The 25,325-nt window shown below is 34.9% G+C and overlaps 1 protein-coding gene across 1 annotated transcript in view; it reads left to right on the top strand.

Moving 5' to 3' along the window:
- The window catches only part of AGPS (alkylglycerone phosphate synthase), a gene marked incomplete at both ends in the record, with an annotated part of 139,643 nt that overhangs the window by 92,713 nt on the left and 21,605 nt on the right, over positions 1 to 25,325 (top strand). Inside the window, 6 exons of the mRNA XM_079710107.1 lie at positions 266 to 317; positions 4,874 to 4,950; positions 7,124 to 7,236; positions 13,541 to 13,610; positions 14,688 to 14,749; positions 18,744 to 18,833. Of these exons, the coding sequence (XP_079566233.1) occupies positions 266 to 317; positions 4,874 to 4,950; positions 7,124 to 7,236; positions 13,541 to 13,610; positions 14,688 to 14,749; positions 18,744 to 18,833 (464 nt within the window). The remainder of the gene's footprint in view (positions 1 to 265; positions 318 to 4,873; positions 4,951 to 7,123; positions 7,237 to 13,540; positions 13,611 to 14,687; positions 14,750 to 18,743; positions 18,834 to 25,325) is intronic.

The following is a 25,325-nucleotide window of genomic DNA, read 5'->3' on the forward strand; positions in this document are numbered from 1 at the left end:
CAGATAAATTAAAGATGTGGCAACATGTGTATGTATATATGTATTATGTACATAGATTTCTCCTCTCCAAATACTTTATAGAAGCCACTGATGTTTTATTTGTTGTCATAAAACTATATAAAAAGTTAAGATTTTTTTTCCTGTATGTATCCTTAGGATCTAAACTCTTAATCTCAAATACAGAAAGATGACATTCATTTTCTACCTGTCTAGCTTCTTTACCGTATTAAATTTGTATCACATTTTTAAAATCTTTTTAAAACAGAGATGTGCTCCTGCATCTATTCGCCTCATGGACAACCAGCAATTTCAGTTTGGTAAGTAAGGAATGGTACTTTAAAAATCTGCTCACTAAGCCACAAAAACTTATGAAACACCAGTTATGTACCAGGAAGAGTACTGAGTACAGAGCTAGAAAGATAAATGTCATAGCTCCTGTCCTTCAGGAATTTCTCAGTCTAATGAGGACAGACAGTTGTATAAATGAATGAGTGCAGGAGTGTTAGAGGTGATGTGAAAGAAGACTGCACTGGATACCCTGGTGCAGATGAAGGAGGGGTGGATCCTACTTGATTTTGCTTGAGATTGAGCCAGAGCGTGGGGAAAGGCTTCTTGAAGGAGTGATGCTTAGACAAAATGTTAAAAGGTGAATAGAAGTTTGCCTGAGACAGTCTCTTCTTTCATACCAAATTTTTGTTTGCTTATCAGCAAAAAATATGAAATTGTAAAACCTTAATGGCGTGTTTGAACTTCTTCAGATAGTTCTGTGTGGCTCAAATAGACTGTAGGGTGAAAGTGGTTACAAAAGATAAAGCTGGATGGGTGGACTAGGGCTTTGCAGGATAGATTTGGGTTTTATCTTGTCAGAAGAGGGATATCTTTGTAGAGGGAATACAATAAATCAGCTTTATAGAAAGCTCATTCTGCTAGCATTTTGTAGGATGGATTAGGATGGTGCAAGCGTGGAGGAGGAGTCGAAATGGTTAAAGAGGCAAATCCTGGGGGCCTTGTTCAAGGCAGCAGCAGTGGAGATAGAGAGTAAAGAATAGATTTTCCAAAGAACAGTTTGCCAACTGGATGTGGAAGTTTAAATAAAGGGAAGAGTTTAGGGCAACTCCTGATGTCTGATTGATTGACTGGTGGATTGAATAACAGTCTAGAAGAAGAGATGATTTTGGGGAAAAGACATTACAAATGGGTTGTGTTTAAGTTGACCATGGAATATTCAGGTGGAGAATTCAGTAACAGTTAACCATGTTTCTTTTTCTTCCTATTTTGCTTAAAGTATTAAACTTTCTGACACGATTTATCATCTTATCAATTCTAGTTTTATTGCTTCTGAATTTTTCCATATGCTGAAATTTAGTTTGGGATTTAAGTTTATAGACTTTAAGTACCCTCAAAATAGTCCCAGAATGATTGCTCAATAATAAATACTAAAGGCCAAGTTAGGCAGGCTTTTCTTTGGTGTACGAGTAGCTTAGATTTTAATTTAGGGAAGAATGATTATCATAATTATATAGAAATTGAACTAAGGAACTCAGGTTGATAACATATCAAGGGTTCGTTTTAAAATTAGATTCTTCTAAGTCACAGCTTTTATTTCTTTAAGTAAATTACTTTCAAAATACTACACTACTGATAAAAGTTTAAGATAAATGTGTCCTATAAATGATGAAATAGTTAAATCAAATGAAAACCAAGCCTCCTTTGTGTTTTGGCCTGCATTCAGAGATCTAGGTCTGAAGAGAGCCATGTATCTATCTGGTTAATAAGACTGTGTTATCCATTTATATGCTATAATGATAGTAAACTATGTTGGACATAGACACCTATGTAAAACTAATTATGATATAGCCAGATTTTATTTATAATTGGGATCTATAACAATTTAAATGTAGGTTCAAAGCAAGATCCTTTTGGTTATCTGTCATCCTTGTTCCACATTCTCATTACTGTACCTAGGAACATGCTCTAATGTTGGTTCTACTCTCGCTAGTCTTTAGTGTGTCTCCTCTCCTTCTGCCCTTTACTTGGCCACCAAAGTGATCCTTTAGCAGTACAGATCTGGTCATGCTTCTTGGCTGTCTGTAACCTTTTTGATTTCTCAGTATTCATTGAAGCTTTCCTGCCTACATATCCTGCCATGACTTCATGATCAACCAACTAAATAACTCTTAGCACAGCAAGGGGTGTCTGGGACCTTGTACCAACTGTATGGCTGATTGGTCAGTGTTTGTACCGTATTGGTTGTTAACAAAGCACAAGCCTTATTATTAGTTGTTAATATTTTTATTATCACCCCTCTCCTTGATACAACTCTTAATATATTATATTGAAATGATACATTTTCAGTATATTGAAATGATATATATCATTGAGTACATTGAAACGATCTACATATTTTCCCTGTGCACTAACGTTTGTCAAATTTGGGAGATGTTTCTTATTCATTTTTATGTGTCCTGCACCTGTCACATAACAGACACTTACATGTTGATTGACTTAATCATCAAATTAGCAAAAGAGGGTAAACAAATCTTGAATAGCATATAGGGTAGTGCTAAGCACATTATCAGTAGCACACAACCATTCCTCAAGGTTGTATTTCCAATTTATAAACAATTCAAAGGCTAAATACTTTGGCCAAAGTCCACAAGTTATATGTGGAGCTGGGGTTGAACCCAAATCTGTCTGACCCCAAAGCCTGACTTTTTCCAGTGCTTTGGAGCACTTCCTTGAAACATAAGGATTTATGGAACCCTTTAAAATTATTTAATTAACACTGTAACAATAACAAAATTCACTAATCATACTGTCCAGCTAGTAAATTTAGGAACCAGTTCCTTTGTTTTCTATATAAAATAAAACACAATAGCTGGAATATGTTTAGAATGTAATTAGTTCGGTAGGCAACGTTAATTTAAGAATAAGTAAAAGATAATAATATCCTCTTAATTAATACTAATACCTGACCCACTTAAAAGTTAGTATCACTTTTGCAATAATTATGCTTGAAGCATATTCCATCAAGCTATCACGTCAACTCAGTATTAGGGATATGTGTGACTAACTCACAGTAGTGTTAATAGAAGTTGTGCATTTAAATTTCAGTGTGATAAGATGAACATATACCCTTAAGGATTATTCCATATCGGAGTAGTAATATTTGGAATCTTCATACATTGTGTAAAAATATGTGGACCAGAAGTCTTTTATGAGGATCAGATACACACACTCACACATTTATGTTTATATATTTGTTTCCAGTTGCTGTTAAAGTAGGATGAATTCCATTTGGGACAGCGAGTGAATATTTTGATGATGTGTTACCTTTAACTTTATACATGCTAGAAATGGTATCTTTTAAAAACACTGGTTATGCTAGAGAACATCTCTGACAGGTTACAATGAAAGAAAAAAAAATCTCCAAACAAACCTCTTGTGATCCAGTATCTCAAAAAGATTGCTAGGTTCATCTCTATGTCATCTGCTCTTTATTTTTTGTTTGTTTGTTTTTTGCTTTGTTTGGTTATAGCATGGTTACCTAACTCTTAGCTTCTGGTTAAGATTTATTTGGTTACTTGGTCTTTTATGTAATATAGTTTCTTATTATAATCTGTAAGAATGTAATAAATATTACAGATTCAGATTCTCACTTTAAAAAAATAGATGAATGGAAAAAAAGACTGCAAGTGATCATTTTTCCTCCAGAAATATCTCTTTCCACCTTCCTTTTTTTCCTTCAAAAAAGCTAGTTTGCGCCTATTTTATTTTATTTTTTTTTTATTTATTTTTTTTTTTGTGGTACGCGGGCCTCTCACTGCTGTGGCCTCTCCCGTTGCGGAGCACAGGCTCCGGATGCACAGGCTCAGCAGCCATGGCTCACGGGCCCAGCCGCTCCGCGGCATATGGGATCCTCCCAGACCGGGGCACGAACCCGTATCCCCTGCATCGGCAGGCGGATTCTCAACCACTGCGCCACCAGGGAGGCCCTTGCGCCTATTTTAAAAGAAGGGATCTACACTTTAAAAATAAACAAAATCCCCAAACCTTAAAGCCTGTTTTAAAAATAAATGTTTTATTTGGAGATAATTTTAGATTTACTAGAGGCTTTAAAAGTCTTTATAAAAATTCTATATAAATGGTGTACCAAATTTTTCTGAATTGGGCTCACAGTACTAAGGCCAGATGCATGACTCTTAAATGTTATAGTCATGAGAGTTAAGAAGTTGCTACTCTGAAAACAATGAGAAAACAGTAAAAGACTTTCACTCAATTAAGCTTAATCCGCAGGCAACGATGTTAATTTAACAGACTCTGAGACACCATTTTTTTTTTTGGCAATTTTAACTCTCTGGGTATAATTAAGGAAGCAGTTACTAGTTTTATGCCAAGAATTCTGGATGAATTAAGAATTAATTACGAAACAATCTTAAACTTGGCATTGACTCCATATTTGGTTATAGTTCTGAATGGTTTCTGCATAATTAAAAAAAATTAAAGTAGAACTAGCCACCATTGGGTGTTCCTAATGAAATCAAAATTAATGAAGTGATTTTACTATGTATAAACTATACCATTGAAAGATAACCTAAACTATATGTAGTAGTAATTACATATAGTAATTTGAGTTTAAAAAAAAATCCAAGATGGAGTTTGGTAAACAAAAAGTTGTTTGTGACTTTTTAAAAGATGTAGATCTTAATACCAATATGTTATATGTATAACATAGGAGATTTTAAAAACTAAAGTCATGGAAATGTTCACTTTCTTTTAGGATACTAAATTAAAGTAGCCTCTTGCTCTTATGAAAAACATAGATAAATTAATTTGCTATTAACTTAAAATATGAACTTTTTTTTCTTCTTAGGTCATGCTCTTAAACCTCAGGTTTCCTCTATTTTTACATCATTTTTGGATGGATTAAAAAAGTTTTATATTACAAAGGTAAGAATTTTTTTTAATGCTTAGGATATTAATTGTGTTTCCTGCCTTCTCTTCCTCACACACACCTATGTTCTTCCACGTTGCTGTGTACATTTCGTAATTGTTATTTTTTTTGTTGGAGTAAATATTTAATCAAGTAAATCAATTATGCATTCAATTTCAGAAAATATAAAAGCTTTCCCAGATATGAAGTTCCTAAAAATAACACTGCATTGAACAGTTTTAGCATATAACATTTTTTATAGTTTGAATTTTTTACTTCATAGTAGATATCTAGAAGTGGAATAAAAGTATTCGTTTTTTAAAACTTTTGACACATGACAATGCATATGTGCCATTTTTGGATTGCATCCTTGCTATTATACATGGGATTTTTTGTTTTGTTTTAAATTTAGGAAATCCAGGGGGGAAATAGTATTTTATCTTAGTTGATATTTCTTGAAACTCTAATGAGACTGACCATTTCCCTGTATTTCCTAGATGTAATTTTTTGTGAATTAGTTGAATGTGGTTATTTTGCTAGGGGTAGCAACTTCAAACAAACAACTTCTGTTTGTTTTTTGGGGGGGGGGAATTGTTTAATGCCTTGCTGTGTGCCTTTTGAAAAATGGAATTATTAGATGCCTTTTTCATAAATGTTGTAAATAATTTTTCCAGTCAGTTGACTCCTTTTTAATAAGGGTTCTTTCTTTCTTTTTCTTTTGGTGCAAAAGTTTCTAATTTTTATATCTTTCCTGTGATTATTTAATTACTTTTAAGCTTAGAAAAGCCTATCTTCCTCCAGAACTATGATTAGGACCATTTTCTTCTCTCTCTCACTTATTTGTTAAAAAGGAATTTTATTTATTTATTTTTTTTTATTGTTTACAATGTAGAACCTTTATTTTAAACATATAACCATGAATCTTTACATATGTTAACATTGGTTTTCGTTTTTGTTTTTTTGTTTTTGCGGTACGCGGGCCTCTCACTGTTGTGGCCTCTCCCGTTGCGGAGCACAGGCTCCGGACGCGCAGGCCCAGCGGCCATGGCTCACGGGCCCAGCCGCTCCGCGGCATGTGGGATCCTCCCGGACCGGGGCACGAACCTGTGTCCCCTACATCGGCAGGCAGACTCTCAACCACTGCGCCACCAGGGAAGCCCTAAAAAGGAATTTTAAAACGTTTTGTCTTTATTACTGTTTGACTTTATTTCAATTTTATGATGTGAGATAAAAAACTAAGTTAATCTTCACCTCTTGCTCTCCTGATTGCTAACTAGTTGTGACAGCACCATTCACTAACCTGTCATTGCTTTTCTTATATTGATTTGCCATGTCTAAGACATCTTCTCATATACTTATATAAGAAAAAGACATTTTTATGTAATAGCTTTTGTTCTTGAAAAGAGCTTTTGTTTAATGAGCTTTTGTTCTTGAAAAATTAAATGGATTTAATTGCTGTAGATCTAGTTCTCCCTCTTATTTTTCAGAATTTTCCTTGTTATCACCATTATCTACCTGTTCAGTATCCTGGAAAATTTTTAGAAACTCTTCATCATTTTAGGAAGCTCATTGAGGTTTTTATTAAAATTGGAATAAACCAGTATATTAATTTGGGCAAAAGTCGACCGATTTATAATACTTAGTTTATGTATTTGGGAACATACGTTTCTCTCATCTTTTTTTTTAGACATGTTTTCCTAATGAAGTTATATATTTCCTTTTAAGATTATTCTTAGATGTTTTATATTGTTTTATACATAAGGTCTCCTTTGAAAATATTACTTAATAAGCAGTTATTGGTGGTATGTATGTAAGGGTGCTGCTGGTTTTTACTCCCCCCCAACATCCTGCTACTTTATTATGTTCTATCATTTTGGTAGTTTTATTTGATTCTTTGGTACAGTTATAATTCTTACAAGTTAATTTGTTGTATTTCCATACCAATATGTCATTATAATTGATACCTTGACATACTTTAAAATGAAGTGTTTTTCCTGAGTGCTGTTCTATTGTGATGACCTAAATAGGTACATTAAGCATTATTCTTGATTGACATGTAAAGTTCCAAAGCTCAAATTTTGAAGAGCTCGTATGTTTGAGCTCAGATCAGAAGAAAAAAAGAGCAAAATGTATTTTGATTTACTATTTTGTAGGCTAAGACTTATCTGTAATAATAATATTCTTTTGTAGTTTAAAGGATTTGATCCAAATCAGCTAAGTGTCGCTACGTTACTGTTTGAGGGGGACCGTGAGAAGGTTCTTCAACATGAAAAACAAGTGTATGACATTGCTTCAAAATTTGGGTATGGCTTTCAGTTCATAATGTCAAGAGAAAGTTAAGCTAAAATTCTGATATCTCAAACAGTTGTTAATGTACACTTTTCAGTATTAAATTTATATTAATATATGGTAGTCAACTTGAAATATTATGTTGGTTTACTTATAAAGTTTGTAGAAGGCTAGACTGGTATGTTGCTCTTACTTGTCTAATGGTATACGTGACATAGTGAATCTTTTTATTGTATTTTTTCATTAATGATAATTTTATAATATTTTCTGTTTGTTGTGCTAAGTGAAATAGAAAAAAATTCATAGTCATGTTGCTATTTAGTGGTAATAGTATATGTATAAAACATGCTATAAGTATGTTTTTAAAAGGAAATTGTGTTTAATCAAAAGTATTTGATAAATTATCTATACTCCACTTCCTGTCACTTACTGTTTTGTACTGGTATAAAGAAACTGAAAACATTTCACATCTGTAACCAACTGAATAATGATTGGGTGGTTTCTGTCTGTCCACTTGATGGATTATAAGATTGATTGATGAGAACTATAGTGAAAGCGCCATTTATCAGGACTACATTTTTTTCCTTTCCTTTTTAAGTACATAATAAACAGTTTTCTGGATACCAGTCTTTTTTTTTTTTTAATTTCAGAGCTTAAAATATATCATACACATTATCCTTAATCTGAGTTCTTTGTAAATATTTACTTTTATTTCTTTTTTTCCCCTTTCTTGCTGTTCTTTATGAGAACAAATGAACGCTAAATTTGGAGCCATATGTCTTAGAATGCTCCACTTTTATGTGTTTTCCTCATATATAATGTTCAGCCCTTTGTTTTTAGGATTTTCTGAACTTAGTATTAAAGTGCAGTATTCTTAGAAAAAGATCTAATCTTGGGCTTAATGTTTACTTTACCTTTGTACTGTTTTTGAGCATTGCAAAATAATCTCTCAGTTTTATTTTTACCCTATTCTGAAATTGGCAAGTGGAATTATAATTTTTTTAGTAAAAGGTGAAATTCAGTAATCTTTCACTTTTTCTTCTCCACAGTACCTTTTTGGGAATTATTGATGTTTTAGCTAAATTAGTTAAGAGTGCTGTAAGGTTTCATTTAATGAGCAGATGGGTTGGATATCAGGTTATCTCTGAAATTTTTTGAAATGTTCATGTACATATTTTTTAGTTTCTAAGTTATGTGGAGTACATATATAATTTGATTTAAAAACTTTTTAAACCCATGATATTAGTGAGAAACAAACAGTAAAGGAGTTTTAAATGAAAACCTTTTACATCTAAATTAAGTCTTTTATATCTACTTAGCCTTAAATATTAGAGACTGAAACTTTTAAAAGTTATTTCTTTATATATTTAAATATTTATTTGGGATTTCAAAATTTTCCAGAGTCATTTGTAGGGAAATGGATGCTATAATATTTTTTTTTTTTTTTTTTTTTTTTTTCTGTACGTGGGCCTCTCACTGCTGTGGCCTCTCCCGTTGCGGAGCACAGGCTCCGGACACACACAGGCTCCGCGGCCATGGCTCGCGGGCCCAGCCGCTCCGCGGCATGTGGGATCTTCCGGGATCGGGGCACGAACCCGTGTCCCCTGCATCGGCAGGCGGACTCTCAACCACTGCGCCACCAGGGAAGCCCCAATGCTATAATATTTTAATCACTGTATGTAAGGTTAAATTTGCTTAATTTCACCTCACTACTCCCCGCCCCCACCTCCAACACACACACACACATACACACACCCAGAGATTGCACTTTGTAGGATCTATAGTTAGAATTCCAATTCAGAGTAGCCAGCAAATCATTACTAGTTAGTAATGTGCCGCATTTCCTGTTAGACTGGGATAGGATGATGACAAAAGGTCTTTTTGTCCTAACGCACACATACTTTTTATAGGGCATGATCTGTCTCTTTTGGGGCCTCACCACTGATGCCTGGTATATACTAGATGCTTGATTAAATATTTATTGAAAGGATTTATGAAACTGAATACTTTATTTTTCCCTGACATCTTTTATTCTACTTTATTTATGCCTAATTACTGTGCCACCCTTGAAACAGTATATTTTAATCTTTAGGTATTTATTGGGACCATGTTGTCAGTTTTATTTAATTTGAGCCACCAACTGTCGAGAACTGGCTTTTCATGTAATGCCAGTTTTGTTTTTCTCATGTAACACCAGCCATTTACAACTTGAAATTAATAATGAATCTTTCTTAAGGTGAATCCAGATCTCTTTGGATACTGATAACGAGGCCCCAGAATTATTGATTTAATTCCAGCAATTTGCTTAAACTAAACAACAAACTTGTATCAAATTCATCCATTAAAAATAGGTTATATTAAATGAGGTATCTATTTTAAAGCAAGGATAAAACATTAAAAACTTAGACCCTGATTGGAGTGTCATTTTTTTTGCTATTATTGTTTGCTACTTCTTAGTTATGTTTTTTTCTTTTTCTTTTTCTTTTTCTTTTTTTTTTTTTTTTTGTGGTACGCGGGCCTCTCACTGTTGTGGCCTCTCTCGTTGCGGAGCACAGGCTCCGGACGCGCAGGCTCAGCGGCCATGGCTCACGGGCCCAGCCGCTCCGCGGCATGTGGGATCTTCCCAGCCCGGGGCACGAACCCGTGTCCCCTGCATCGGCAGGCGGACTCTCAACCACTGCACCACCAGGGAAGCCCCTCTTAGTTATGTTTATAATTAATTTCTTAATATACTTTCATCTGGCGCCCTTCTTTTAGATGCAGAAATCTGTGTTGAACAGCCCTAGGCCATCACCAGGCAGGTGACTTAGGGCTCTTTTGATTTTTTGATACTTGGAAGTATATCTTCACATGGTTTTCCAGCAGTAGTCCCGGTTTTCCCCCAGTTCTCTCTAGGCACTAGTTCTTTGTTCTAACCACTGAAAGATTCAAGGATATTTTTCATAAGATGCTACCCTGCCAACCCTCATTCCTCAATCATTTCTCCTGCATAACTAGCTGGAGGAAAGCATCACTAAGTTTCTTTCTAATAAAGTTTTCATAAGTTAGTTTAGCTCATGTATTTTATTTTGAATTAGGACATTGTTAATCTATTCTTTATTTTCTGTTCTTTTGTTTTATCCTGTTTCCACCACCTCACTGGCTTTATTTATTTATTTATTTTTAAGAATTTATTATTTATTTATTGGCTGCGTTGGGTCTTTGTTGCTGCGTGCGGGCTTTCTCTAGTTGCGGCGAGCGGGGGCTACTCTTTGTTGTGGTGCACAGGCTTCTCATTGCGGTGGCTTCTCTTGTTGTGGAGCATGGGCTCTAGGCGCAGGGGCTTCAGTAGCTGTGGCTCGTGGGCTCTAGAGCGCAGGCTCAGTAGTTGTGGTGCATGGGCTTAGTGGCTCCACGGCATGTGGGATCTTCCCGGACCAGGGCTCAAACCTGTGTCCCCTGCATTGGCAGGCGGATTCTTAACCACTGCACCACCAGGGAAGCCCACCTCACTGGCTTTAAATTGATTGTTTTTAATGAAGTACTCCCAACAGTTGAGAACATTTTTGTGAGTTATCTTAGCCAATTTTTCCTTTTTGCCTTCCACTCCCACGTGAACACTGTTAAATACCTTTGAAAACATATGATCCAATAGAATATAATAGCCAAATGTTGAATAATCATATTTTGGTTGTTTATCTATGGTTGCTAGTAATGTATTTTAACTTCTCTAAGAGCTGAGCGGAGTAAACATTACCTGTCACCAATCATGACAGATGCGTTGACATTTACCATACAACTTAAGGTAATATGCTATTGTTATTTTTAAAGGGTTATATTTAAAGTATTAGTTTTAAAGTGCTTAAATTGTTTAATGTAATTCAACATGAGGGTGATTAGGTTCACCAGATGGTTCTTTTACATAAAAAGATTATCTCTCATTCCTCTTTCAGTAGTCTTCCCAGTCCTTCCTCATGTAACAGCTTTAAGTTTGTTTAAACCCCTGGTTAATTGATATTTTAAGGAAGTAGGGGATGGCTGTTGCTACTTTAACATAAGGCAGTTGAATTTAAGTATAGTTTTTTGGAGTGGCTGCAAAAGTGGCAAGTTAGAAGCATTTAATTTCTAAACCCTACTATTGTTTACATATTGTATCTTAAAGTAATTTTGGCTGGAATACTAGATAGTTCTGAAAGCTAAAAAAAGAGAGGCTCCAAGAAGCTAGATTTGCAGGGAAACCTGTGATTCAGAAAAGCGAACCCAGAATGACTTTTATTCTTTTCGGGGGTTTATGAATTTAGAATGGACATCCAGTTTCTTCCTGCTTTGGGTAAGAAAATGCATATTTCTGTGTGGTTTGTCACACTAGATTCCAAGTGGAACAGATCTTTTTTTTCCCCTTGGCCAGATATTAGAAGAGGGTCTAAAGAAAAATGGCTTGACCTGGGACTGCAGAGTTGGATTTTTTCTCATCCTGATATATCAGGATGCTATATCTTATATCAGTAGGCCTAATATAGGAGAGACAGGCCTACTAAATGTTCATACCTGTTACTTCTCACCAAGTACATACGCAGAATGCACCTGAGTATGATTCCCAGCAATGGTCTCTTGCACCCTTTCCTAGTCTTCATGCTCCTTTCCTTTCCTTCTGCCGGTAGGCCTAGCATGAACTGTGTCTTTCCTAGATCAGTAGGGTTTTTTCTCTCTTGGAGTTAGTGTCTGACTCAGACTCATATCTACCTGAGGTTTAGGTTCATCTATTTTCCTCCAAGCACCTGCCACAGCAATTTTCTGACTAGTTTACTTTTTGTTTTGGAACTTTATTTGACTCCCTACCCCAACGTAACATCCATACACATCTAACCCAGAATTGTCTTCTGTTTCTTCTTACTTTTCAATCTTAGCTGCTTGACCTAAGTTGTTTTCTTTGCTCATTAACATTCTAGTAACAAATGCCCCCCTTCATTTCATTATACCCTTTCCCCATGTAGTTCTAGACTAGAGCTGCTCCTGTCAAGTCTTTGCCACTCCTTCTGGATGACACTAATTCGTGTATATCCAACTATAATACAAAGTCAGGAAATCTGATTTAGCCCATATATCCTAGCTGAAAATTACCTTACAGTATTTGTGTAGAACAAGGGTACATCTACATTGTATTACCTACTTACTGCCAAATTCAGGCAAAACATCGGGGAAAGAAAGGATTTAACTGAAAGGTGTTAACTGAATTCATAAGAGAAATGAGAAGAGGCTCAAATCACAGAGGTTCAAAACCTGAGTCTTAAGCAACACCATGGTTAAGGGCTCAGCATCCTGAGACCAAGAAGGTGCAGTTAGGGTATTAAGAAGAGAGACATAAAGATTAGCCATCAATCATGACTCAAGAAAGGCACAAGAAAAGATATTTTTCCTTTTATTTGTTTTTATTGAGGGATTTTTAGTGGGTACTTTGAGAATTTGGGATAAGTTTTATTTAGTTGACTAAGACTACTTAAAATTTAATTTCTGCCTGATGATGGAAAAAAGCAAAATTAAAAACTCTCTACTGAAGGTAGTGGAAATCAGTAATCATTCATAGTCTTTTAAAATTAGAATGACTTTAACAAAGCAGAGTACTTGGACTGAAATATTTGTTATATGGGATTGATTCTAACTAGATCACCAAATACAGCTTCTGTTCAAAGCTACTTTCCAATTGAAATGGATGTGTTCATACTGTTGCTCTTGTACTTGCCTGTATGTTGCTTCATAAATTTTAATGTATCTGTGTTAGTATGTTTTGTCTGTCTTTTAAATCATAAATCCCATAAAGTAAACACCATGTCTAATACTCCAAATGCTATGTGCTCAAGTATTCAAGAAACTTCTTGGTGTTTGGAAGATCTTAGTCAGTCATTGCAAATCTTTATATATGAATAAGACTATAATACGTGAATATACAGGTAAAAATATAATATGAGTAAAATAAGAGTCTTTTAAGTATCTTGTTATGCTTGTGACGATTATTTAAGCTTGTTTCTCGTGGCTAATTCTCTGTTCTTTTGACAGTATGAGTAGAAGTAGTTGAGTTCATATCAGTCAGTTTTACTAGTTTGGTAGATATAAAATTAATTACCAAACTGAATATTAAAAACATTTTTGTTATCCAAGACTATTCTCTTGACAGCTCATTGATACATTTATGATAAATGAGATTAAAATAAAAATGAGATGTAAAGTAACATATGTTAATCTGTTAAGCAGTTATCTTGAGGTATTGTATCAGTTTGGTTAGTTTTATATATTTTTAATAGTTCATTTGAAATATATTAACAGTTTGTTCTTCAATTACAGCGGATTGGCAGTTGGAGAAGATAATGGACAGAGAGGTTATTTGCTGACCTATGTCATTGCATACATTCGAGTAAGTTATCTCACATTTCTTTTATCAGTTTATGTTGCAAACAATACTTTTTCTATAACTGGATAAAATTATTTTCTTAAATTTTAACCTACTGTAATTTAGCACATCATTATACTCATATGAGTCCAGGATTTTATTACCTTATAAAATTTTCTTTCATACCTTTACACTTTTGTGGTGGCTTATGAATTTCTCTTTCCAGTTTGATATTAAAACAGAATTGTACTCTGGGTAAAAATTTAGTATTATAAGTTACTTATCATATAAGTATTATATCTTGTACGCTATAAAATATATTTTCCTAGCTGAGGTGGTTCCAGATAGTCTATCTATTTAGTCATTACAAAGAGAGACACTCTATTTTCTAATTTATTTTTAAAGAAAAGTTGATTTTTTTTTTTTTTTTTTTTTTTTTGCGGTACGCGGGCCTCTCACTGTTGTGGCCTCTCCCGTTGCGGAGCACAGGCTCCAGACGCGCAGGCTCAGCGGCCATGGCTCACGGGCCCAGCCGCTCCGCGGCATGTGGGATCCTCCCGGACCGGGGCACGAACCCGTGTCCCCTGCATCAGCAGGCGGACTCTCAACCACTGTGTCACCAGGGAAGCCCAAGAAAAGTTGATTTTAAAAGATATCTTTTCCTTTCTCTAGTCCCTCCTCCCCCAACTTCCCTATCTCCCTGGTCCTTTGATCCTTGATCCTGATGATCGCTTTTTGGTATTGGTTAATTTGCTGTTTAGGCCACTAAAAATCTGTCCTGCTAGTATTCTCTGCATGTACATAGACAGTTTCTGGATAGAGACTCCATTCATTAGAGAAATATTTGAGTTCCTGCCGTGTGTCAGACACTCTGCCTGGTTCCAAGGGCACAGAGGAAAACAAGACAAAGTTTCTGTCCTTCTGGAGGTTATATCTCACACTTGGGGCCACTTTCCCATGCTCTTTTGAGGTAGATAGTAAAGAGCCCAGGAGGTTGAATTAGAAACATGAAATACTAATAATGAACATGAAATACTAATAATATCATGGACTCTTCTGCATCTGTTGTAATTTCTTAATTTTGTGTATATGTCTTAACAGGACTTGGGTTTGGAATACTATGTATTAGGGGAATCTTTTGAGACTTCTGCTCCTTGGGACAGGTAAAATGAAATAAAATGCCTGATATTATTAAAATATGCTATACAATTGCTGAAGTAATTTATTGTGTGTGAATATGTAAGTTTTGTAAGGAAACGTTGAAACAAGGTAATCACTTTTATTTAACTTAATATCTTCATCAGAATGTCATATTTGCAAGCCATTTTTAAAATTTTAGACAGACTTGTCCGTGTCCCATAGAAGGAAGTTATTACCGCAGTTTACATTTTAAAGAATTTTACTGAACACTAAATGTCACTATGTGGTTTTACTTAGCTTTGATTTAAATTCTTAAATGGTTAATATGCTTAAATGTTCTCTAAAAAGTCCCCCCAAAATATAACCTTCTTTTGTAGTATTTCATTTAGCTTTTGATATTTGTATGTACACTGTTAATCAAGATCTTAACTTGAATTTAAGTGATTTCTGAAAGAAACCCAATTTAAGAAATTATGTATAATTTCTGTTTTTAAATTATACACATATATACATACAAATATTGGTTAGGGAATTAATAATAAAACCTGATTAGGAAATGTGAAGTGGTTTTATTAAAGATAGACTTGTGAGTTAACTCACTAATAAAAAATTCTTAAGGTTGTTAGCACATTTTTAATCTAGTGTACCTTACATTTTACTTTTTCTTTATAAAATTTACTATTTTAAATCTATAATAAAGTATACAGGATATAACAAATCCCCCTGAATATACCTGTTAAATGTTACCTATCTTATCATTTTTGTTCTACCCTAACCTCTTTTTTTACTCCCCCAGAAAACTTCTTACTTTCCTACATTGTCTTCATCTACTATGGGTTTTGACTTTTGCTGTATTGATGCTAATAGTCCATGCATTGTAAGACAGCAATCAAATTTATAGTATCAATATGTTATTCACAGCATTCAGTTTTTGATGCTAAATTTTAATAAGGGGAATAAATCTTATAAATAAAAAGAATTATCACTTCATCAACATCTGACATGTTTGAACAGCAGATATAGTTTGGGAGCTGTTCATAGATGTCTCAGAGACCATTTTAGTCTTTAATACCTTTTCTTGCTGGGGAAAGTGGGTTAGTGTAGTGTTACTTCTTCAGTAGTATGAATTTCCTTGTCATCAATTACTACTTACCTATGATTGCCATTTTGTCTTTAAATTCTTCCAACTGTGGAAGCTAGTCATGCACTATCTTTTCATTTTTCTTTATACTTTCCTTGTATATTCTTAAATACTTTTTTGACTCACTGACTATATGTTTTTTTTTTTGTTTTTGGTTTTTTTTTGAGACACGCGGGCCTCTCACTGTTGTGGCCTCTCCCATTGTGGAGCACAGGCTCCGGACACGCAGGCTCAGCGGCCATGGCTCACGGGCCCAGCCGCTCCGCGGCATGTGGGATCCTCCCAAACCAGGGAACGAACCCATGTCCCCTGCATCGGCAGGCGGAATCTCAACCACTGCGCCACCAGGGAAGCCCCATGACTATATGTTTTATACAGGGTTACGTACTTGGTTTTCATTTAAAACAACGTCTTCAACTGAAGTTTTAATAAATAAAATTAAGGGAAAGCAGCTGTATTCCTGACATAAAATTTATTTGTTACCATTTAGTAACTTGCTTTCTCTTTCAAACCTTTAGCTAGGTAGAGACCTTGTTTAGCAGCAACCCATGGGTTCAGGGTCTTCAACCTTCACACATTATTAGGTTGCTTGGCCTTTTCATGCATAAGTTTCTTAAAGGATTATTGGTCTTACTAGTTTTTATGTATTCCTCTGTGGCCCTAGCACAATGACTGCACCTATTAGGTGCTCAGTGAATATTCTGCATAGAGTCCTATGAATGAACTATGGAATAGTGTAAGAACGTAGCCTATAAAAATAGCTGCCTAAGAGGTCCGAGTTGGAGATTTGAAGATTTTAGAGACATCAGCTTGAGATTTGTGATTAAAACCAAAGGAGATATACAAACACTTAACAGGTAAATGAATGAAGAGAAAAGAAAGAAGGCCTGAGAAAGAAGTCCAAGGAACCCCAACATTTAAGGGATACAAACAAAGGATTCATTTAAGTTGTACAAATAAGTGCTAGCAAAGGAGATTGGGGAATAAAATCTAGAAGATTTGGAGGAAAACCAGTGCTGTGAGAGGAGCTGAGGGAAATTTTTTTCAAGGAGGAAATGGTCAATAGTGTTAAATTTGCTAATAGGTCAGGTAAGAATTTAAAAGTTTACACAGTACGGGACTTCCCTGGTGGTCCAGTGGTTAAGACTCCTTGCTTCCAGCTGGTCAGGGAACTAAGATCCTGCATGCCATACGGCCAAAAAAAAAAAAAAAGTATACACAGTTTTGTTTACTTCCTATGTAGTGACTGGTCCAAATGGACTGTATTGACCTTTGCATGAGTTCTGTTAGAAAATACTCTCAGAACTCCATACAAATAATTTCTAGAAAGTACCTCATTCAAGTAGCACTTGAATTCTGTTTTCTAGAGTCATGATAAAGAACTTGTTACTTTTATAAATTTGTAATATTCATTAACTCCTGTAGATATTAAAGTTTAGTAGATTTTATTTATATTTAAATTTTTTTTATCTGGTTGCGCTGGGTCCCAGTTGCTGCATACGGGCTCCTTAGTTGCAGCATGCGAACTCCCAGCTGCGGCATGCATGTGGGATCCAGTTTCCCGACCAGGGATCAAACCCAGGCCCCCTGCACTGGGAGCGTGGAGTCCCATCCACTGCACCACCAGGGAAGTCCCTTTATTTATATTTAAAGTATCTGTTTCGTAAGTTGGATTTTCAAATTAAAGACATTAAATTTCAATCATCTAAATACTTTATGAAGGATTTTTAAGAAACACGGATCCTTACCATTCTATAAATAAGGCATAGATAACATTGATAAATTGTATCTGCCTGCAGCTCTCACAGAATAAAGCAGAACTTAAAACTTGAGTGCTGTTTTGTAAAGTCAGATTTTATAAAACTTTCGGATACTATTAAAGTAAAAATTGACATGCTAATAAAACACTAAAACCTTTTTCATATTTATATTTTAATCATTTATTCTTTGTTCTTATTGGAAATATAGATAACTTTAATGTGTTCAGTAAAGCATAATCCATTTAAATGTTATTGTTTTTATCAAATTGGGCCAACCTTTTAAGTTTCTTTAGTATCTTTTCCTTTCTCATGATTCTAAACAGACCAAGGTTTAAAACACAGAATCAGTGTCAATATGTAGCCAGGATATTTATTGGAGAATAAAATGGCTCATATATACTTTAAGAGTTTTATTTTCCAGATGAAACAGAATATATGGTTATAACAATATGTTACAGCTCACATTAAAAAACAAAAACAGATTAATATTTTTAAATATTATCAATCTTCCCTCCCCTTTAAGAACTATGCCTCACTTGTCTATTTTCATTGTTCATATTGAACATATTAAACATTAAAGTCTAGCATAACTTTACACATAGTTCATGTCCAGTAAGTCTTTGTTGAGCTGGATTTTAGCTTAGTGCTTGAAAATAGGCTATTGAACATTTGGTATAGCACTGTGATTATTAATAAAATTATTTTTAAATTAAGGAAAACTTTTTAGATGGGATATAGATTGGTATTCCTATAACCCAGAATTGAATTTTCATTAACATTTTCTTTAGAGCTTTTAAAAAAGCTTTTAGAATCTTGTAATTAAATTTATTTTGAAATTGGATTTTCCTTAGCTTAGGAAACTGCCTTCAGGAGACTTGAGTATGCTTCCCTGACTTCTGTCTTTCCTGTGACAAAAAGGGAAAGGACTTTGCTCCCTTGAAGTCATGAATGGAAGGCCAGTTTGAATGATCAAAGCTCTTGTTCATTTTTGAAGGAATGAGTATGAAAGTTTTAGTTAAGAGAATTTCTGGCTTGAATATGCTGATAAATCAGCAGTAATTAGATTTTTTATAATTATGTGAAAACTTAATATTGTATTCAATTATTTTTTTCTAGGGTTGTAGATCTCTGTAGAAATGTAAAAGAAAGAATAACAAGGGAATGCAAAGAGAAAGGTGTTCAGTTTGCTCCTCTTGCTACATGCAGGTGAGTTTTTTGTTGTTGTTGTTCTTATACTTCTTATTCTGAAAAAAAAACCCAACTGTTTTTTTTTTTATTAATGGAGAAGTGTAATTTGTGAGCTGAGGAAAAGCTTCAGTCTGTTCCACTTAGCAAGCTTTCCTAAACTTCACTTGCCACCTTGTTAGGACTGTGCCACTAGGATTTTTACAGTAGTCCTGAGCCCGATAGGAGTAGAACAACACCCTTCCATGAGTGAGCCTTCCACCCTGTCTGGACAGCATGATGGTAAAGAGCCAAATGTCTGAGCTGCTGGAGTACGAGAAGGACTCCTTCATTCACTGAAACTATAAATTACCTATATGGTCAAGAAGCTATAAATTACACACACATTCAATGTAGCCCTTTCTTTAACAGAGAAGAGGCACTTTAACCACTTTGTCGGTTGTTGATTAAATCAGTGGGTATGGAATATAGGAATGAGTGGAGCCAGAAGATCCAAATGAAGATTAACTTGTTGCTTTCTAATAGATCTTTCTGTGATCATGGAAATGTTCTGTATCTGCCCTATCCAGAAGGATAGCCATAGCCACATGTGGCTGTTGAGCTGTTGAAATGTGGCTAGTATGACTGTGGAACTGAATTTTAAATTTTATTAATTTCAAATAATTTAAATTTAAAATGCCACATGGGGCTAGTATCTTCCATATGGGACAGTTATGATCCATATTGGAGCACAGTTAACTGATGATTTTGTCGTCTCTTAGTCAAATAGCAGAAGCCCCAAAGGAGGTTTTCTTAAGAAGGGGCACTTTGTGTTCAATCTTTTGATATTAATTTTCTGTGTGAACACCAGAAGATTAAATGTATAAATATTGAATTGAGCATTTGACTTCTCTACAGAAGTTACCAAATTAATTAGAATAGAGAATAAAGGGAAATTAGGACAGATCATGAGAAGGGGAACCTTAAAGTAAATGATACAGTACTAATCTGGCACTTTAAAATTTATTGAACATTCTGTATTATATAACTGCTTTTTTTTTTTTCTCTGTGTGTGTGTGGTTTTCAGGAATATAACTCCAATATTTAGAAACAAAAAACTTACAATATAAGCATGAATAAAAGTTAGGTAATTTTCGAATTAACATAGTATCTTTATTGTTAAGTGCTGGTCTCTGAAACAGCAGTTGTGCTTCAGCACAACAGCATTTCTGTATATTTCTATTCATGATGATTGTTCTTTTGATTAGCCTGGAACCACTTGATATCAGCCTAGGAAGGCAGATCTGGGCCTTCCTGCCTACTACATCACCATGGCAACTTCCTGCTTAGTTTTAAAATTTCTTTATTTTGTAACGTTGCATGTGTCTAAAGAGTGAAAGCACTGTTCTGCTATTTATTAGGAATTTAATCTCTTGGAGCTCTAAGTTTATCATTAGTAAAGTAGTGGTAATATATCTCCTTGAAGGGACTATTGTAAGAATGAAATGAGAAAGCATATAAAGGGCTATATAAATGCCATCGTATGTATTATTGTGACGTAGTTACATGAAGGTTGAGGTAGACAATCCATACTAGTATTAGTATGGAAAATTTGGATATTTGTTTTTCTACCTTAATGACAAATTATCATGAAGGCATCCAATTGTTAGGCCCTCTTGATATATTGACAGAGCATGATAATTTCTGTATATTTGCTTTGCAAGACTAGAAATACTTATGTACTCTTTAAACTGGAATCTCTTCTGTGATTTTTTTTTTTCTTTTTTTACATTCTCCCATCTTGTACTTTCCTATTACCATATTATGTTTCTTAATTTTACTTGTTGCCCCATAGGGACAGATACCTTTTAAAATTTGCTAGATTGTGCTTTTTTTTTTTTAATACTGCATGTTATTTTTTTTCATTTTTGAATTTTATTTATTTTTTTATATAGCAGGTTCTTATTAGTTATCAATTTTATACACATCAGTGTATGCATGTCAATCCCAATTGCCCAATTCATCACCCCCCACCCCCACCCCCTGCCGCATTCCCCCCTTGGTGTCCATACGTTTGTTCTCTACATCTGTGTCTCAATTTCTGCCCTGCAAACTGGTTCATCTGTACCATTTTTCTAGGTTCCACATATATGCGTTAATATACGATATTTGTTTTTCTCTTTCTGACTTACTTCACTCTGTATGACAGTCTCTAGATCCATCCACGTCTCAACAAAGGACCCAATTTCGTTCCTTTTTATGCCTGAGTAATATTCCATTGTGTATATGTACCACATCTTCTTTATCCATTCGTCTGTAGATGGGCATTTAGGTTGCTTCCATGACCTGGCTATTGTAAATAGTACTGCAGTGAACATTGGGGTGCATGTGTCTTTGAATTATGGTTTTCTCTGGATATATTCCCAGTAGTGGGATTGCTGGATCATATGGTAATTTTATTTTTAGTTTTTTAAGGAACCTCCATACTGTTCTCCATAGTGGCTGTATCAATTTACCTTCCCACCAACAGTACAAGAGGGTTCCCTTTACTGCACACCCTCTTCAGCATTTGTTGTTTGTAGATTTTCTGATGACGCCCATTCTAACTGGTGTGAGGTGATACCTCATTGTTGCTTTGATTTGCATTTCTTTAATAATTAGTGATGTTGAGCAGCTCTTCATGTGCCTCTTGGCCATCTGTATGTCTTCTTTGGAGAAATGTCTATTTAGGTCTTCTGCCCATTTTTGGACTGGGCTGTTTGTTTTTTTAATATTGAGCTGCATGAGCTGTTTATATATACACTGGAGATTAATCCTTTGTCCATTGATTCATTTGCAAATATTTTCTCCCATTCTGAGGGTTCTCTTTTCGTCTTGTTTGTGGTTTCCTTTGCTGTGCAAAAGTTTTTATGTTTCATTAGGTCCCATTTGTTTATTTTTGTTTTTATTTCCATTACTCTTCCATTATTCATTAGGAGGTGGATCAAAAAAGATCTTGCTGTGATTTATGTCAAAGAGTCTTCTTCCTATGTTTTCCTCTAAGAGTTTTTTAGTGTCTGGTCTTACATTTAGGTCTCTAATCCATTTTGAGTTTATTTTTGTGTATGGTGTTAGGGAGTGTTCTAATTTCATTCTTTTACATGTAGCTGTCCAGTTTTCCCAGCCCCACTTATTGAAGAGACTGTCTTTTCTCCATTGTATATCCTTGCCTCCTTTGTCATAGATTAGTTGACCATAGGTGCGTGGGTTTATCTCTGGGCTTTCTATCCTGTTCCATTGATCTATATTTCTGTTATTGTGCCAGTACCATATTGTCTAGATTACTCTAGCTTTGTAGTATAGTCTGAAGTGAGGGAGTCTGATTCCTCCAGCTCCGTTTTTTCCCTCAAGACTGCTTTGGCTCTTCGGGGTCTTTTGTGTCTACATACAAATTTTAAGATTTTTTGTTCTAGTTCCATAAAAAATGCCATTGGTAATTTGATAGGGATTACACTGAATCTGTAGATTAATTTGGATAGTATAGTCATTTTCACAATATTGATTCTTCCAATCCAAGAACATGGTATATCTCTCCATCTGTTTGTATCATCTTTAATTTCTTTCATCAGTGTCTTATAGTTTTCTGCATACAGGTCTTTTGTCTCCCTAGGTAGGTTTATTCCTAGGTATTTTATTCTTTTTGTTGCAATGGTAAATGGGAGTGTTTCCTTAATTTCTCTTTCAGATTTTTCATCATTACTTTATAGGAATGCAAGAGATTCCTATGCATTAATTTTGTATCCTGCAACTTAACCAAATTCATTGATTAGCTCCAGTAGTTTTCTGGTGACATCTTTAGGATTCTCTATGTATAGTATCGTGTCATCTGCAAGCAGTGACAGTTTTACTTCTTCTTTTCTGATTTGTATTCCTTTTATTTCTTTTTCTTCTCTGATTGCTGTGGCTAGGACTTCCAAAACTATGTTGAATAATAGTGGTGAGAGTGGACATCCTTGTCTTGTTCCTGATCTTAGAGGAAATGCTTTCAGTTTTTCACCATTGAGAATGATGTTTGCTGTGGGTTTGTCGAATATGGCCTTTATTATGTTGAGGTAGGTTCCCTCTATGCCCACTTTCTGGAGAGTTTTTATCATAAATGGGTGTTGAATTTTGTCAAAAGCTTTTTCTGCGTCTATTGAGATGATCATATGGTTTTTATTCAGTTTGTTAATATGGTGTATCACATTGATTGATTGGTGTATATTGAAGAATCCTTGCATCCCTGGAATAAATCCCACTTGATCATGGTGTATGATCCCTTTAATGTGTTGTTGGATTCTGTTTGCTAGTATTTTGTTGAGGATCTTTGTATCTATATTCATCAGTGATATTGGTCTGTAATTTCTTTTTTTGTGGTATCTTTATCTGGTTTTGGTATCAGGGTGATGGTGGCCTCATAGAATGAGGTTGGGAGTGTTCCTTCCTCTGCAATTTTTTGGAAGAGTTTGAGAAGGATGGGTGTTAGCTCTTCTCTAAACGTTTGATACAATTTACCTGTGAAGCCATCTGGTCCTGGACTTTTGTTTTTTGGAAGATTTTTAATCACAGTTTCAATTTTATTACCTGTGATTGGTGTGTTCATATTTTCTATTTCTTCCTGGTTCAGTCTTGGAAGGTTATACCTTTCTAAGCATTTGTCCTTTTCTTCCAGGTTGTCCATTTTATTGGCATAGGGTTGCTTGTAGTAGTCTCTTAGGATGCTATGTATTTCTGCGGTGTCTGTTGTAACTTGTCCTTTTTCATTTCTAATTTTATAGATTTGAGTCCTCTCTTCTTGATGAGTCTGGCTAATGGTTTATCAATTTTGTTTATCTTCTCAAAGAACCAGATTTTAGTTTTATTGATCTTTGCTATTGTTTTCTTTGTTTCTATTTCATTTATTTCTCCTCTGATCTTTATGATTTCTTTCTTTCTCTCATTCCTTTAGGTGTAAGGTTAAATTGTTTATTTGAGATTTTTCTTGTTTCTTGAGGTAGGCTTGTATAGCTTTAAATTTCCCTCTTAGAACTGCTTTTGCTGCATCCCATAGGTTTTGGATCATCATGTTTTCATTGTCATTTGTTTCTAGGTATTTTTTGATTTCCTCTTTGATTTCTTCAGTGATCTCTTGGTTATTTAGTAATGTATAGTTTAGCCTCCATTTTTTTGTGTTTTTTATGTTTTTTTCCCTGTAATTGATCTCTAATCTCATAGCATTGTGGTCAGAAAAGATGCTTGATATGATTTCAATTTTCCTAAATTTACTGAGGCTTGATTTGTGACACAAGATGTGATCTATCCTGGAGAATGTTCTGTGCGCACTTGAGAAGAAAGTGTAATCTGCTCTTTTGGTATGGAATGTCCTATAAATATCAATTAAATCTATCTGGTCTATTGTGTCATTTAAAGCTTCTGTTTCCTTATTTATTTTCATTTTGGATGATCTGTCTGTTGGTGTAAGTGAGGTGTTAAAGTCCCCCACTGTTATTGTGTTACTGTCGATTTCCTCTTTTAGAGCTGTTAGCAGTTGCCTTATGTATTGAGGTGCTCCTATGTTGGGTGCATATATATTTATAATTGTTATATCTTCTTCTTGGATTGATCCGTTGATCATTATGTAGTTTCCTTCCTTGTCTCCTGTAACATTCCTTATTTTAAAGTCTATTTTATCTGATATGAGTATTGCTGCTCCAGCTTTCTTTTGATTTCCATTTGCATGGAATATCTTTTTTCCATCCCCTCACTTTCAGTCTGTATGTGTCTCTAGGTCTGAAATGGGTCTCTTGTAGACAGCATATAGATGGGTCTTATTTTTGTATCCTTTCAGCAAGCCTGTGTCTTTTCGTTGGAGCATTTAATCCATTTACGTTTAAGGTAATTATCGATATGTATGTCCCTGTCACCATATTCTTAATTGTTTTGGGTTTGTTTTTTGTAGGTCGTTTTCTTCTCTTGTGTTTCCAACTTAGAGAAGTTCCTTTAGCATTTGTTGTAGAGCTGGTTTGGTGGTGCTGAATTGTCTTAGCTTTTGCTTGTCTGTAAAGCTTTTGATTTCTCCATTGAATCTGAATGAGATCCTTGCTGGTAAAGTAATATTCGTTGTAGGTTCTTCCCTTTCATCACTTTAAGTATATCATGTGACACTCCCTTCTGGCTTGTAGAGTTTCTGCTGAGAAATCAGCTGTTAACCTTATGGGAGTTCCCTTGTATGTTATTTGTTGTTTTTCCCTTGTGCTTTCAATAATTTTTCTTTGTCTTTAATTTTTGCCAATTTGATTACTATGTTTCTCGGCGTGTTTCTCCTTGGTTTTATCCTGTATGGGACTCTCTACGCTTCCTGTACTTGGGTGGCTATTTCCTTTCCCATGTTAAGGCTGTTTTCGACTATAATCTCTTCAAGTATTTTCTCTGGTCCTTTCTCTCTCTCTTCTCCTTCTGGGACCCCTATAATGTGAATGTTGTTGTGTTTAATGTTATCCCGGAGGTGTCTTAGGCTGTCTTCATTTCTTTTCATTC

Source organism: Hyperoodon ampullatus (assembly GCF_949752795.1).
Source record: "Hyperoodon ampullatus genome assembly, chromosome: 8".
NCBI lineage: Eukaryota > Metazoa > Chordata > Mammalia > Artiodactyla > Ziphiidae > Hyperoodon > Hyperoodon ampullatus.